The 15398-nt window shown below is 40.5% G+C and overlaps 1 protein-coding gene and 1 long non-coding RNA gene across 10 annotated transcripts in view; one reads left to right on the top strand and one right to left on the bottom strand.

Moving 5' to 3' along the window:
- The window catches only part of LOC128077358 (von Willebrand factor D and EGF domain-containing protein-like), a 287642-nt gene that overhangs the window by 18313 nt on the left and 253931 nt on the right, over window positions 1-15398 (bottom strand). For all 9 annotated transcript variants that reach the window (XM_052676473.1, XM_052676478.1, XM_052676472.1 and 6 more), the window contains 4 exons: window positions 13846-13941; window positions 12950-13045; window positions 10026-10121; window positions 8335-8430 (listed from right to left, as the gene is read on the bottom strand). In XM_052676473.1, coding sequence (XP_052532433.1) covers window positions 8335-8430; window positions 10026-10121; window positions 12950-13045; window positions 13846-13941 — 384 coding nt within the window. The remainder of the gene's footprint in view (window positions 1-8334; window positions 8431-10025; window positions 10122-12949; window positions 13046-13845; window positions 13942-15398) is intronic.
- LOC128077361 (uncharacterized) overlaps window positions 1-15398 on the top strand; it is a 189300-nt gene that overhangs the window by 112706 nt on the left and 61196 nt on the right. The gene's annotated exons all lie outside the window — the stretch shown is intronic.

Here is a 15398-nt window from a genome sequence, read left to right as displayed (position 1 = left end):
TATCCTGAGCCAAGCTGCTGATGAGGAGACAATGTGTCACACTGCAGTGCTGATTAGAAGACGCAGTTTTCAAGATAACTTTTTTTTTTTCCCCCTGTAGAAGCTGACCAAATTGACCTGTTTCTGAATGTATTTTGCCTTTGTATGGAAGAGAGAAAATAGCCTCAAGCAGTAACATCTGTGTGGGCCAGCTAAGGTAACGCATCAGGCTACATCTTCACTGACAAAGAACACAGGAAAGTGGCCAAAAGAACACCTACTGGTAGATACAGACTTCAACGTGTCCTTTAAGTCACCATCCCTGTGCTGTTATTTGTACATGATTCACAGGCATGGCTTTTATTTCAGGCTGGTGTTGGTTTTGGACTGACTTCTCTGTGGTCCTAGCACATATTTGTACTTGCTCTCTCAATTGCTCTTTTGAGAAGTAGGATGCTTGATCAGTCGCAGTTTTGGCTTTTGTACGTGTTGTTTTAATGTTCGTTTTCTCCTTTCTGCTTAGTGGTTATCTGGATGTGGTGTGACATTCTCAAAAACAAAGAGCTGTAGCTAGGGAGGTACAGCACAGTAAGGATAGAGAGCATGGGACAGATTTAAAAATAACACCGACTGGTCTTGTCAGGAAAATACAGATGACAGAACCCAAGCTGAGAATAAAAACGAAGCCAGTAGTTGTGAAAGCAGTTGGTTGCTGTGTTAAAACTGGCACTTCTTTTCCAATATTTATTGGTAATATACATCACCTATTGATAAAACACAGAAACGGAGGAGAAAATCTGTGCCAGGAATACAGCAACCTTGTGAATGTAGCCTTAAAATGTAAAGATGCTGCTGATATTTTTATAGGAAGAGAACTGGAGAGCCAGGTCAGCAGTTTGATGAAATAGCACAGTTCAATTGATTGACTGGAAGCAAGGTTCCACTTCTCTCTGGATGCGTTATGCATCTCAGCAGTACTGCTCAAATGAACTCTTGTCCCGAGTGCAGTAAGGAAGGGGTTGGCTGGATGCTTCCAGGCTCCAAATAAAGAGTTGATCTTGCTGAATGATCTTTAATCCTTTGAAGAAATGAATCGCAAAACTGGTGAAAAAATACTCTTTTATGGATTCTGCTGCCCTCACAGTAGCCAGAAAGTAGTTGAGGTAAAAAACATCAATCTATACTTCAGAGGGTATAACTGATGCTCAACAGATCATTAGCAAGATGGATGTACCGAGATATCTGCTGCCACAGAGGTCCTAATTGCACGTAGCACTAAAAAACATGTTGTGGGTTTGGGACAGTAGCAATTACTTGTCCTAATTTTTCTGTTTCAAGGGCAGCCAGAAAATAGTTTTACAAATGTTAAGTTTTAGGCATGTGTTTTGTTCCAAAGATTGAGTTTCTCGGAAACTCCTCATTTCTGTGGATTTGTATTTGTGAATAAAGAAATTTATACCCAAGCTTTAGCAAAGTAACTTCAGATATGTAACCCAGTGCGTATCAGTAATTATAACTTTAGATTAAATTTTGAGAAATAGCAACTTTTTGTGTGTATAAGAAGCTTGCAAGTTTTGTGCAAGGTTCTTCTAAAATTTGGATCCTTATCCATATCAAGCTACCAATTATTCTGAGGTTTGCTCAGCCCCATTTCTTGCTTCACGTATTTCTAACAGAGATGCACAGCAATTCTTCAATAAATTACCTTTTTGAATAGTAAAAAATAATCTGGTAGAAACCTCTGAGGGATGCAGTGCAGGAGAACAAATTACTACAAGACACAGAGGGAGCTGTAAATGTAGTTGTGATGGGTGCTGTGACAGTTTGCATTGATAATGTATTCACGTTACCACACAGCTCTGGCAAACCTTGCACACGTTTCAGAAGAAAAAAATTGCCTGAAAAGTTGTAGGCCATATAGACTGCAGTATGACGCCAGGGCCTTGCCTAATTGTGTCTGGTCTTTGTACCAATGTGTGCTCTGATGTACCTGGGGGTGCCTTTAGAATTATTAAAGCAGGAAATAAATCTAATTTGGGTATTAGATCAGAAAAGAAAATGGGGAAAATAATGGATGCAGGATGGCATAACTACTGAGGTGCCAGACTAAGCTCTGCGTGTTGATGTGCAATGTAGTGGGCTCCTATCTGTGCCATTACTTCACTCTCATCAGATAATACAATTTTTATGCCAGCAAAAAAGGATCCTGGTCTCTCTGTCTGCATTTCTGAATGATTCTGGCAGGGCACGGTGGGTAAGGCTCTTAAAACCCAGAACACTGTGGAAAAAAGTAAGGAATTGCTGCTCCAGTTCAGATAGGGGATTGTCTGCTGTCGTTGGGACTGAAATATTTCTCCCCCTTTGCCTGTTGTCTCTTATCAGGTAAAACTCTTCCTAGAGGTGCACTGTTAAGGTGTTTGGATAGATGCGTGGTATTTTGTCTTTCAGAATGATGTAAACACTCAGTTGACAAAGAAATGACACCATATTCAGGTGTGCATAAGGTATATCTGGGGTAGAGTCTGCTGGGAACCAGCAGATTTTGAGATCCTTAGCAAAACCTTTTTTCTTTTACCAATTGGTTTTAGTCTGATTGCGATGCTATTAATTTGAAAGAGTGTCTCGCTATTCTTTATTCTCATCTTTGTGACTGTTAGTACATAATTAATGTAGGGAATTGTGAAATATACTCTCAGCACAACTTATATTCTCATCTTGTTTGGATCTTGCGCTTGGTAACATTTTCTCTTCATTGAGGAATGCTCTGTGCTTTATTAGGTCAGCGAACCATTACGGTGTGTGTATAAATTGTTCTCTAGAGCTGTTTCCTTGTCATGCCTGAGTAAGAAGTGAAAAGGGATTCTCATATACATTGTTTTTCTCCGCTGATTGTTTTTGCAGTTTCAGTCCTTGCATTATGGCCTGCCATTTAGGTGTGCTTTCATTGCTCAGAGTGGGCTAAACCCACCCATGCTTGATGCGAGTTGGTGTATTTTCACCCGTGCAAAAGTAAAAAGAGAGATTGAAGCAGAGGAACTGAAAAGAACTGTGGTGAAATGGGAGGTAGCTTCAAGGCAAGAAAAGGAAGAACATCAGGTCCCTGGCCTGGCTGATGGCCAGCTGGGAAGCAAGGAGCTCATCCACAGAAGGCACCTGCCTTGGGTGGGAGCCCTTCCAGAAAACGAAGTACTGTCCGCCTTGGCACTGCTCTGATCTTTTATTCATAGCACTATTATCTGTCTTAGGAAGTAGGCTAAGTCTTACATGAGAATCGATGTACTGCCAAGGTCTTTTTGTGGTCCAGCAGACAATGTAATTTCCAGAACTGTTCACTCCCTGTGCTTTCCCTGTGGTAGATTTTACACCCCTTTTTTAAGAAAAGACATTAAAATATTTTAATTAGAAATAGACCCTAGAATGTATTGTTACTGAAATCAAGTCATTGAAAAGCCACTCATCCTCACGTGGAAGCATACGGCAAAGAGAAATGTGTCAGTTCAGGAATCCCTGCTATTTAAGTATGCATTTACATATAGCAGCAAATCAGACACATTTCTTTAGTGCATTTAAGTACATATAAAGAAATATTGGCCCAAACCCCAGATTTGCTACTCCTGCAAAAATCATTCTGTAGTCTGGGAATGTTTTTCTTAAGGAATGAATAAAAATTTAATAAGGCTTCTTTGCTTCTTATTTGGGATATATAGTCAGTTCTTACCCAAATACATTCTTGTTCTCTTTCTGAAAAATAAATTTAGAGACAACTGCATGTGCTCAAAGCTCCTGATAAAATAAATGCACCAGCTACTTGTATGTGAACAAAACATAGCTTGACAAAAGGCCAGTTAATGGCTTTATGCCACATTCTTGCTAAGAGAGCAGAGAGGAGAAGAGCTCTGAGTGCAGACCACAACCAGACTATCCCTTGAGCCACTGTTTCCAGTTTGTCTCTCTGTCTCTGGGAAGTCAGAGCTCACCACATTCACCCCATGCAAATTGCACAGATCAGTTTATGCTCAGCAGAACGGGAAAGACAGTAGTGGCCCTGAATATTTTTTCCTTTGTCTTCTGTTGCTTATCTTGCCCAAGGAAGGAAGATGACATCTAATACAGCCTATTCTGTTACGCAAGCTTCAAAATCAAGTAAGAACTGAGACCAGTATTTCCCTTTCAAAATCCCCAGACTTTGCACCTAGACAACAAGCAAACCTGCCAATCCTTCTATTCCTGTCAGCACAACTAGTGCAGTTTACATCAGTTATGAGCCTCTCCACATGAGCAGCTGTTAACTTATTTCCAAACACCCACTTGCTGAGGACACTGGCCGTCCAGAAACCTTGGCCAAATCATTGTTGCTTACAAGCACATCCTTGACATGAGAAAAGCAAGTCTGAGGCTAATGATGGCTCCATTCATTGAATTAGGCACATGGGCTGTTCCATGCTCAGCTGTGTGGGAGGGATGCTGGAGCTCTTGACTGCAAACTCACTGATTTTGGACAGCTTGAGGCAATCTGCCTGCTCAGTGTGGATGTACCAGAGAATATACTGCCGGTTGTTAAGATGATAACTCAATAGAAGTGTAATTTGTTGAGCAGTAAAGCTTCCTGCTTACACAACTCACAAGGAAATAATCTACAGCAATGTGGCATGGGAGGGCTGGAATTCAGGAAGTCAGAGACTTTCACTGTGACATTGCTGAGCAAAATTTGCTTTTGAAACCTGGTGTTCACATTTCCAATTTAGTTTGTCTCTAGATTTCATACAAGTAAAGTTCTCATGATGCTGGGAAGGAAAGAGAAAAGGGGAAGGGTAAGAAAAAAGTAGAGCTAAAAGAATGAATTAGGGTTATGCTGCATGCTGTGTACTGGCTATAAATCCTGTCTGCAGGAATAGAAGCAGAGAAATAATTATCTACTATATTTGAAATGTAATCTGCAAACTCCCAGCGTTGGATGGGTCTGATAGCATAGAACAGCTGTGAGCAGGAATGTAGCCTCTGTTTGAAGCCGTTCAATAAACCCATCCAGCTGAGGAGGGCAGGAGAGCTTGGGCCTGCAGGACAGGATGAGGTCTGCTTGGTATTCTGCAGCAGGGAGGAGGAGGAATTCGGCCTTGTTCTCCTGTGCCCTTTGCTTGCTGATAAGCTCCAGAGGGAGCTGTGGCTTGCCTTTTTGCTCAGAGATGATCTCGCTAGCAGCAGAGGAGGGATAAACCTGGGGTCCCAGGAATCTCTTTTCCTCTCTTTTTCTTCACTCCGATCCTTCATATGAAAAGTGAACTCAGCTTTTATTAGCTATCGTTAGAAGAAGTTATTTATAAAGCAGTCCAATGAAAATATACATAACATTTGATCTATTTGCTTTTAATGTTTGTAAGAACGTGTTGGGAATTCGTGTGAACACAGTGTTAGAGTCTCATGAAATCAGTGAAATTCCAAGACAGCTACAGCTGTGCATTTTCATCAAAAAGGAATTTTAAACCACAGACAAATAGCTTTTCCTTATTACTGAAGCGGAGTATGTTTTCTTGATGCAAAGTTGATCCAGAAATATATTTCATTTTGAAGTGCTGTCAGCGTTTACCTCCTTATGCTCAACAAGACCGACTGTATTGAAAACAACGCGCAGCAAATGAGGACACAAGGTTGTACAACTGCTGATGCATAACCACACATTTCCTTGTCAGCTCTGACACCCTCCCGTCCTGGGTGTGGGTGTCTGGTTTGCATAATCACCAGGCAGTTATTTATCAGCAAACGCACCAGGCAAAGCCTTATATTTTAGCTGGCAGCCAATCAGACTGGGTTGATTTACGCCTCTTTGGAGGTGATGTTTATTTACATAGAGAACAGGCTGAATGCCTTTCTCTGTTCCCCAAGGAAGCAATGATGATTAAGGTTGAATAGTGAAGGCATGGAGCTCCCACTCTGCCCTGCGAGTTCACAGCTGCCAGGCAGAGTATCAGCAACACCAAGCTGTACAGGGATGGATGTGAACATCCTAAGGCGTGTTGCTTTACATTTAAAATAAACCAGTAGTGAATCTGGGCTTGGTTTAGGAATAACCTGTCTTTGGTTGGCTGCCACAGCTTTTAGTTTTAACTATCTCCTCCACTTGACAATCTGAAGCTGCCAAAAGCAAACAGAAGCTTTTGTTTCTCTGTTCATGCAGGAGAGATTTATAAAGGAAAGAGAAATACCTAAAAGTAGTGAGAACGGTGCCAAAATATCCAAGGGGTAAGTGCTCAAAGAATTGGTTAGAATTGTTCTTCTGTTGTCGTTAAGCATCATTGCTATCTGGTAACTCTGTAAGAATATGTATGTCTGCAGTTAGTGATGCTGCAGAAGAACTACATGCTTTAACTCTTTGGAACTTAGAATGAGTGTTGTGGTATGATTCTATGGTACTTTTTCCTCTGTGTTAAGGAAAATGCGTTGGGTAATGGAATTAATTTTCCACTTTTTAATTTTCCTGTGTAAATAAGTTAATAATACGTGGCTATATAATTCTAATCCTTAAATGTGCGCCAAGTATGTCAGTTGACCAATCATGTCTATGCTAAAATTGTGCCGAAAACCACATGGTAAAAAGGCTCAAAGAGCCTTTGGTGTCTGAATTCTCAAGTGTGGCTGAGGACCATCTCTGAGTGGTGTGTCCAGTTGTTTTCTCTGTTGGTTGGAAGGGTTTTGAGCTGAGTGTGGTACTGGTGCTGTTGCTGTGTGGCCTCCAGACCCTCATGTGTCTGGGAGAGGAGAAACCTGGATCCTCTGGTAGAGAAACTGGTTCATACACCAGCCATGCAAAGGCAAAGATCTGTAACAGTAACTGCTTGCTATGAAGAGCTGTGAACAATCTATTGCTTTCTATGCAGCACGCTACCAGTCCCTGTACAGTTGATTGTAAACAGGAAAAAAATCTAAAATATACTCAACTTTTTTTCACCTATTCAGTCAGGAAGCAAATTGTAGCCATTGCTTTCTAGTTTCTCTTCATTCATCCCAGACCCTGCACCTTTCTTTAAGTTCTTATAACATGAAGCTAAATAAAACAGACTATATCCTGGCTGTGGGAGAGGAATGGAGGCTCAGATTAAACAGCACAAAAATATTTTCACTATCTCAGGAAGCTCTGCCACAAAAGATTGTACCAAGGTAGGCAACAGAAACTTCATTAGCTTAGAAGTGCTCAGTGTGTTGAAAGCAGTGGAAGCGTTTAGGGGAGTGCTTTGCTGGGCTGCAGTCATGATCAACTCTTTGCCTTTGATCTGTCTTCAGATGTGGTAGTATGTTCAGAGCAGGAAACAGCACTTTTCTAATGTTCTCTAACCTCAAAAACAAAATGCCAAACATCTGTTTTTTTCTTCCTTTCTTTCCTCCAGCTTCTTTCTGCCAGAACAGACTATTCAATTGTATCCTCTGCAGCCAGGCAGGACTGTGCAACGTGATTCCCTCTGTTGAAGGAGAGGAGAGTTGTGGTGTGGGCTTCTGTTGCTGGAAGGAATTTTTTACCAGCTTTTTTCTTTGTGTGTAAGAGACATAAAGTGCTCTGGAAACACAGAGATTGTTCCTGTTAAGAATGGTTGTTTTCACAGCTCCACTTTTGCCAACTTCAAACTGGTTAAGAAATAATAATAATAATAATAATAAAAACTTTACCTATACATATTCTAAACTCCTTGAGTGGCAGAAATTGTTGAAAAAATCTATTTTCTCATTAAAAAAATAGAATATGAATACTGATGCTTAGGTGGAGAAGGAGTTTTCAGTAACAAGAGCAAAAGCAAGGCAAATTAGCCTTTACTGATAATTAGTATGAGATGCTGATATTTTTAAGGTTCTCTGCTGCTCTGCCTTTGGCTTATTATTCTTCTCCACAAAATCTTTAGTGCAGAATAATTCATTTATCTCCAAATACAATGAGAATGACTCACTCTGAATGCATGAAATATTTAAGGACTCTAGCAAAACATTCTGCTCCCCACAATGACCTGAGATAGTGATATTCTGATTAAAAGGTTGATACAAGGCCTAGCATAGAGACATAGTATCATATAATTATAGAATGGTTTGGGTTGAAAGGGACCTTTAAGACAATCTAGTTTCAAACTCCTGCTATAGGCAGGGACACCTCCCTGTAGACCAGGTTGCTCACAGCCCCATCCAGCCTGCCCTTAAATGTTTCTGGGGAGTGGTCATCCACAACCTCTCTAGGCAACCTGTTCCAGTGAACAGGTCTATGGTCCTCTATGTGCAATGGTAAAAATAAAGATCAGAGAGAATAAATATTCCATTGACCTTGCAGAAAAGGAAGAAAAACTGTTTGGTTTTAGAGAACGTTGGAACTTTGTAACTCACTCTTCTGACATCTTCTTCCAGTGTAGCCCTCAGTACAGGAGCACACATTGGTTCGAACACAGTGGCCGCCATTCTTACAAGGAGGAATGCAGACAGCTGGAGAAGGAAAGGGAAAATTTTGTTGCACTGAAACCACAACAGGTGTCAATATCACCTAAATATAGGCCCTTTATTGAGGTGCATGTGTTGGGAGAACAGTCTGCAGAGGCTTATTGGTTATTTGGGGTAGAGAAGATGTCTTTCCAAAGGGTAATTCCTGCCGATGCCCAGTTGAAATGTCAGTTCTCTCTGGTTTGTGGAAGGAATGTGGGACACAACTCTTCACACCTAATCTCTTCTAGATACCTGAAGCTAAGTGATGGGAATATCCCAGAGAACCTCTTTGGTTTTTAGCTCTAAATAAAGGGCTTCTCCAAAGCAGCTGCCCTTGAAATATCAGTGTTTGTTATTTGATATCTTTGTTTTGGCGCTATTCTTCCCCCTTCCTCAATGAAGCTGGCTTTTCTTCAGTATCCAGCCACTATCCAAATCAACTAGATGTTGAAAAGCACTTTCTGTGTTGAACATCAAGAGAAAAATCATTAAGTTACAGAGTCTGCATAATTTTTCCCTCTCGCTTTCCCTGCCATCATCACAAAAACAAAGAGCTTCCAGCAACCTCTACTGTCATTAATCATTCACTTGCAAAAAACGTGCATTAGGATTGCATTCACGTAGGAACTCCAGGGAAATAAAACAGAGAGAGAAAGAGAGATAAACATTTAATATTGAAATAGTTCATTTGGTAATAAGAGTGTATTTATATTTCCAGATTTGGGAGGGAGTTTTAAAGCCAAGCTCAATGCAGGTATCTTTCAGCTATTTGAGCCCTAAACATAAGTTTCTTCCTCATGTCTGTCGTGCTTGGTCGAATGGGTAGTTAAGAGGATTTACTCTGGTTGGATATTAGGAAAAATTTTTTCTCAGAAAGAGGGGGTGAAGTCAACATCCCTGGGGGTGTTCAAGACCCGTGGAGATGGGACAATAAGGGACATGGTTTGTGGGCATGGTGGGGTGGACTTGGACTTGAGGTTGGACTTGGTGATCTTAGAGGTCTTTTCTAGCTTTAACGATTCTATGATTAATTTGACTTCTGTAGCATCATTAGCCTCAGATTAGAGCTCTTCTGTTTAGGAGATGGATTCAAAACGAGGTCCTACACAAAAATTAGGCTGTGTGATATTTGATCAGATATTTGAGCAAAGGCCTGAAGAAGTCCTGTAAGTCTCCCATCCACAACATGTTAGGATGGTCGAGCAGGTGATACGTGGAGGCCAATCTGAAGAAAAATCATCTGGCTCTGAAACACACTGTAATGCCCACTATAGAACGTAAAATGAACAAAGTTGAGCCGTACTTTAAAGTTTAATTGACTAGATGCTCATCAGAGATAGAATTGGCTTCAAATAGCTATAGATTAATTGTTTAGTTATCATTAATGCCATCCTAAATAGGTGCTTGCTCCTTCACAGTACTGTTAAGAACACTTTAATGCAGATTTACGACAGACCACAACATCCACAGAACATGCAGGGAGTTATGACAAGGCAAATCTCTCGATATACTGCATGTGGGGGCAGGCAATGATATAGGCTGCTGTTTATGTTTTAAGCCTGCATCCTTTATCAACATGATGAATAGAACTTTCTTACCTCTCTGGCACTGGGGCCCATAGAAACCGTAAGGACACGTGCAAGTGTTTGGTCGCACGCAGATTCCTCCATTTAAGCACACAGGGTTGCACACAGCTGTATGTGAATGTAAGATAAATTTATTAATCTCTTATCACTCTGAACCTTTACACTAGATGCTCTTTTGCTGCTGCACACATCATTGGAATTAATATCGCAATGCTGTGATAAATTTCACACGATCCTTACTGGTCAGATGGGCTGTGTTATTTATTCATTGTCATCACAGTGGGTGCATTTCAGTGGTGTTTTAGCATAGCTAGAGGAATGAAACCAAATATTATATAATAGTTTATTTCTGATATCTTCCTTTGGCTTGCCCAGCTTGTTTGCTTTTACGTTGGTATCCTGACCACCCGCGATCCCCAGGTAACAAAATCCAGCCACACTGCAAACAGTCTGCATAACCTGGAAAAGAGATATTGGCCATTTGCTGCTTTGTCTGAGTGCAGCAGAGCAGAGTGGCATTTCAGGGAAGCTGAATAGGTATGCACCAGAAAACCTCTGTTTGTTCTGCCTCATTTAAATGCCAGTTCCCACAAACATATTGGCTCATGTATCATCAACAAAGCTACTGGCTTTGCCTGTTTATTTGTCTGTTATTACTATAGATGATATAACAGGCATTAGGAATTAAAGGCTGTCTGACATATTTCTATGTGGCAAGTACCTGACTGTAGTAAAAAAAAAAAAAAAAAAAAAAAAAAAAAAAAAAGGTATTTCAGCTGTGAACTATTTCAGTTGGGAAGTCGCTGTGTGAAGAATAAGGACGATTGTGCAGATTTTATTATGGAGTGGCACTTTAAAATAGGCTTTTTCCTTCTATCCCTTTTGTCTTTCAGTGTCTTACAGAATAGCCCATTAGATAAATTAAATAAATTTAAGCTTAAATAAATTAAGCATCACTAAAATGTTTCAGAAGAACTAAAGGAGAAATAAAATGTCAATTTGGAGAGAGAAAAAAGTGAAACTGTAGTCTAGATGAGAGGCTGTTCTGACTAAGCAGCAATCACTTAAGAAGTCAAAATGGACTTTGCTCATTGCTAATGGTAAATTTGGATTAGTTCCCTCTTTGTCCCAGCTAGTTCACAGATGTCCACACTCTGTCAGTGTTTGTATTTCCATCTGTAAAAACCCTTTAGGAGGGAAAGGCCAACAGTATCCATGGAACGCTCTGCCTAGCACACACAAAATTGTGCTGGAAAGCTGAGGCTGGTATTCTTTCATTTAAGGTATTGTCACACAAACAAACCCCAAATCTGCTGTTTTGTGTTGAAAATTACCACCTCTGCTGCTGCTACTTGTCCTACCCTTAGAATAATCCTGTCTCCATCTGTTGCCAGGACACGTGCAAAATGCAAGGAGAGTAATTTCTGGCAGAAAGAGGAGATAGGGGGAACCAGAATAGCTAGTGGCAATCCCAATCATTTACACTGGATCTTAGCTAGGCTAATTTATGTGTCCGCCATAATTTAGGTCTGCCATTTAGAAAAAATCTCAGGGAGAAAGATGTGAAGATGACATCCCTCACCTGCCAGGAGAGGTAATGTAGGCTGAAGGTGTCTTAGTCGTTAATATTTGCCATGGAAAAGGCAGATTGCCTCTATAGCTTTGAGGTCTGGCACTGATTAAGATACTTCTCATGCTTGCTTCTTTTCATATTTCAGTTTTGCATGCCTTGTCCCAGGTGAGTGCTATAGTGGCTGTGCCTTGAGAAGAAAGCATGTGTACTCCAGCGTTAGTACTTTGGCTGTGGGATGAAGGTCTTAGCTACAGCTATTCTAATAGGGTTCAGAGCTATCAGTCCTGACTGATAATAGGTACCTAATTCTGGGCCTTACCTTGGCATTTTGTGCTGACTGTTGGTGATGGTTTTTCCCTGAGTGCAAGTTTTTTGTAGGTGCTTTGCATGTATTAAGTGCAGCCAAGAGGAGCAGTTAAATATTCTACAGTTATCAGGGGAAGTGGGTAGTTAAATTCTCCTTCTAAACCTACTTTTGTTCAGTCTTACACTGTTACAAGCCATCTTCTGTAATGGCAAAATTGGATCCAAGAAATAGACCAAAAAAACCTTGGTTAATAGGCAGGCTTCTGATAACTTCCCTTCTTTTGGTTCATTTTTCTTCCTTAGACTACAGAGTACTGGAACTGTAGCAACTGTAGCTGGTAACTTAGCAGCAGAAGTCATGCTGACCCGCTTGCATTGTCTTCCTAGCTTAATCAGACCTCCTATTTCTGTCTCCATAGTCAGATTTTACTGTATCCTGTTGTAAATCGCCAAAAGCCAGACCATTCTTCTTTCTCCTAACCTTGAGAGAAAAGTGTAGGGCTACAAGCAATGAAACAAGGGAATTGCATGGATACTGAGCAGTGCATTGCCCTCACCACTGCCACTAAGGCACTGGGACTGTTAGACAGCACTTCTTTGAGCTCTGCGTGGACAGTGCCAATGCAGAGCGAGTTCATGTCCATGGCCATGGTGATTTTTGAAGCATTTAAATGAAAATGTAAATCAATATAATGCCAAAATCTCAACTGATTTGGCAGAAGATACCAAGCTTCCCAAGGTTGAAACTGCTGATATGGTGAAGAACTTTATTTTCATACTAAGGACAAATTCCAGTATCACATGAGCTTAAAAAAAGATGCAAAAAGATTCTGCTTGTGGCTTTCCTGTAAGTGGCCCTGAGATTTAGCTAAGCAGCCAAGCTTATGAATACTCACATAATTTCAAGGCCTCTTGAGGCTTTGCCCTTTACTATGTCTCCTGCTCTTCTTACATTTCAATTTTTCAAGCAGCTCCCACTTTGACTGCTGAATTATACAAATCACGTGGATTTCAGGCAGGAAAAGAAAGGAGTGACCAATGGTTTCTAACAGCTTACCTATTTCACAGGAAGGGCTGCTCCATCCGCTTCTGCATTTGCACTCGTCTGGCGACACACAGACCCCGCCGTTATGGCAGTGCCTGTTACACACCACTGGAAAGCACAGAAAGGAATTTAATATGTTATCAGTTATACTGATGTGGGTCATAAAGGTGCTCAATTACAGCGAATAACTAATTGTTTTAGTCCAAAAGTAAACCAAGCGGCGATTCTGTCCCTTCCTTTGGTTTTCTTTCTCTTTTTGCTCATTCTTTCCATCAGAAGTCTTGCATCTAAAATTCTTTGGTCTTGAAGTATTCAAGCTACCTTGGCTCACAGATAAAATTATGTTCCTGTCAGTAGCAACCTGATATTTAAGTCAGCTGCGAGATCTGTAATGCAACTGCATTTGTTTTACCATTCAACCTATATGAAACAGTTTGAAGGCTGATTTTTTTCCCCAGACATTGAATATATTTTCTATGTATTAAACCTCTTTCATGACTTGTTTTGCACAGTAACATTACCCAAATAGGCTAATTGGCATGGCCTTTTTATGTTCTCACAATCACTATTACTGCATTCACTCCTACAACCTCACATTTCATAAATGTTGCTATAAATAACATGGAGTTTTTTCCTTGTTTGTTTTTCGGGAGGCAATTTTATGTGGAATATGTTGACACAGATGTACATATTTTTACATAATACAGCTATGTTGCTGGTGAATATGTGTGCTGAAATAATTCAGCTGCTGTATTACTACAAAATATTATGCTTTGATTTCCTTGCTGTATTCAGTCAGCATTTTAGAGGGAAATACAGGAATATAAAAAAGCTTTTTTTGTGCTTTATCATTTTATACAAACTCAAACATGTAAGGAGGAGAGAAGATTCCAATAATTTGTACATACTTGTTTCACATCGAGGACCAACAAATCCATAGGCACAAGAACAAGTGTTTTGAGCTACACAAGTTCCTCCATGCTCACATGGTGGGTCACACTGCACTGCAAAAAGCACAGAAAGAGTAAAGCATGAGAAAAAGCAAACAGCTCCAGCACTGAGTTCGGTGCAGTTATGAGAGCACAGTACTCGTTACTGATTTTCACAAGCTGTTTAATTAATCCAACAACCAATTGTGCAGTATAAAAACAGGTATTGCGTTAGTAATGCAGTGCCCGCGTGATCATTTTGTTTCACTTCTAAGTGTGTTCATGTGTAAGTGCATACTTTTGAAGTGGAAGACTAATTACAAACGTGGTTTGTAATACTAAACACCTTGCCCATCCCTCCATCAAAGTTATCCTCATGGATAATTGGTGATCATCACTCTTTGAATCCATTTGGCATTGCTGCCTACAGCGACCAGAAATAAGGCTGTGTTTAGATGGGGATTGTTCCGTTTTCCTCGGTAACAGCAATAAGGCAAGAGGTCCTTAAGTTGCTCCAGGTTCAGGTTAGGCATTGGCACAGGCTGCCCAGAGAGGTGGTGGAGTCGCAATCACTGGAGGGCTTCAGGAACCAAGGAGATGTGGCACTGAGGGCAGTGGGCATTGTGGAGGTGGGTCCATGATTAGACTTGGAGATCTGAGAGGTCTTTTCCAACCTTCACGATTCTATGATTGTCTGTTCAGTGAGCCCTAACAGGTGTCAGAAGTTACCCTGAACAGAGGGGAAGTGTTTCCTCTGCATAGAAAAGGGTTGTAAGGAAATCTGTCACCAAAATGACCGACATTTAAACAACAATTTAGATGTTCAATAAGTAATGTGTGAGCAGCAGCAAAAGCAGGAAGTTATGTAGTAGATTCTTGATCTTTTGCAGTCGGCAGTGTTATTCTGTGGAAGACAGTTTGAGCATAAAGCTGGAAATCGCTGCAGCTCTGGAGAGACATTATTTGCTGAATTCAGAGGACTTTTGAGGGAGTATCAGATTGCTTAGCTGTTTGTTGTTTTTTTTTTTTTTCCTAAGCACTTATGATTCCCATCTAGAGTCTGATTTCAGCACATTCCTAATGGCTTTAATTCTTCACGGGTCTGGAAGATTTAATGTCCTAAACTTAGGTTAAGGTAGAGACCTAACATTTGGTGTCTGTATTTGTAACCTTCTTACAAGAGGTATTATTGTATGACAAGTTCAAGAGAGTAAAGAGGTCACTGCTGTAGGAAGTGCGCTGAACTTTATCCTAAGAAGCAAAAGCAAGGCATATGTGTCAGCTGGAGCTCACTTATGCCCTCAGAAAAAAAACCAAAACAAAACAAGCCACATGATATAACAGTGTGAAAAATATCTATCCATGTGCTTGAGGAGTGAACACAGAAAAATGTTGTACTTTGCCACACTTTACTGGCAGAGATGCGTATTTTATAATGGGTCTGAAGCTAAGCAAGGTTGTTTCAAGGAAAATGCATAATAGCAAAGAAGCTACAGAGATCTGAAAGAAAGCATCTTTCATTTTAAGTATTG

This window comes from Tympanuchus pallidicinctus, unplaced genomic scaffold (genome assembly GCF_026119805.1).
Source record: "Tympanuchus pallidicinctus isolate F22 unplaced genomic scaffold, pur_lepc_1.0 scaffold15, whole genome shotgun sequence".
In the NCBI taxonomy this organism is placed as follows: Eukaryota; Metazoa; Chordata; class Aves; order Galliformes; family Phasianidae; genus Tympanuchus; species Tympanuchus pallidicinctus.
Note: the sequence above shows the minus strand (reverse complement) of the source record. Positions and strands in the feature narration are given on the sequence as shown.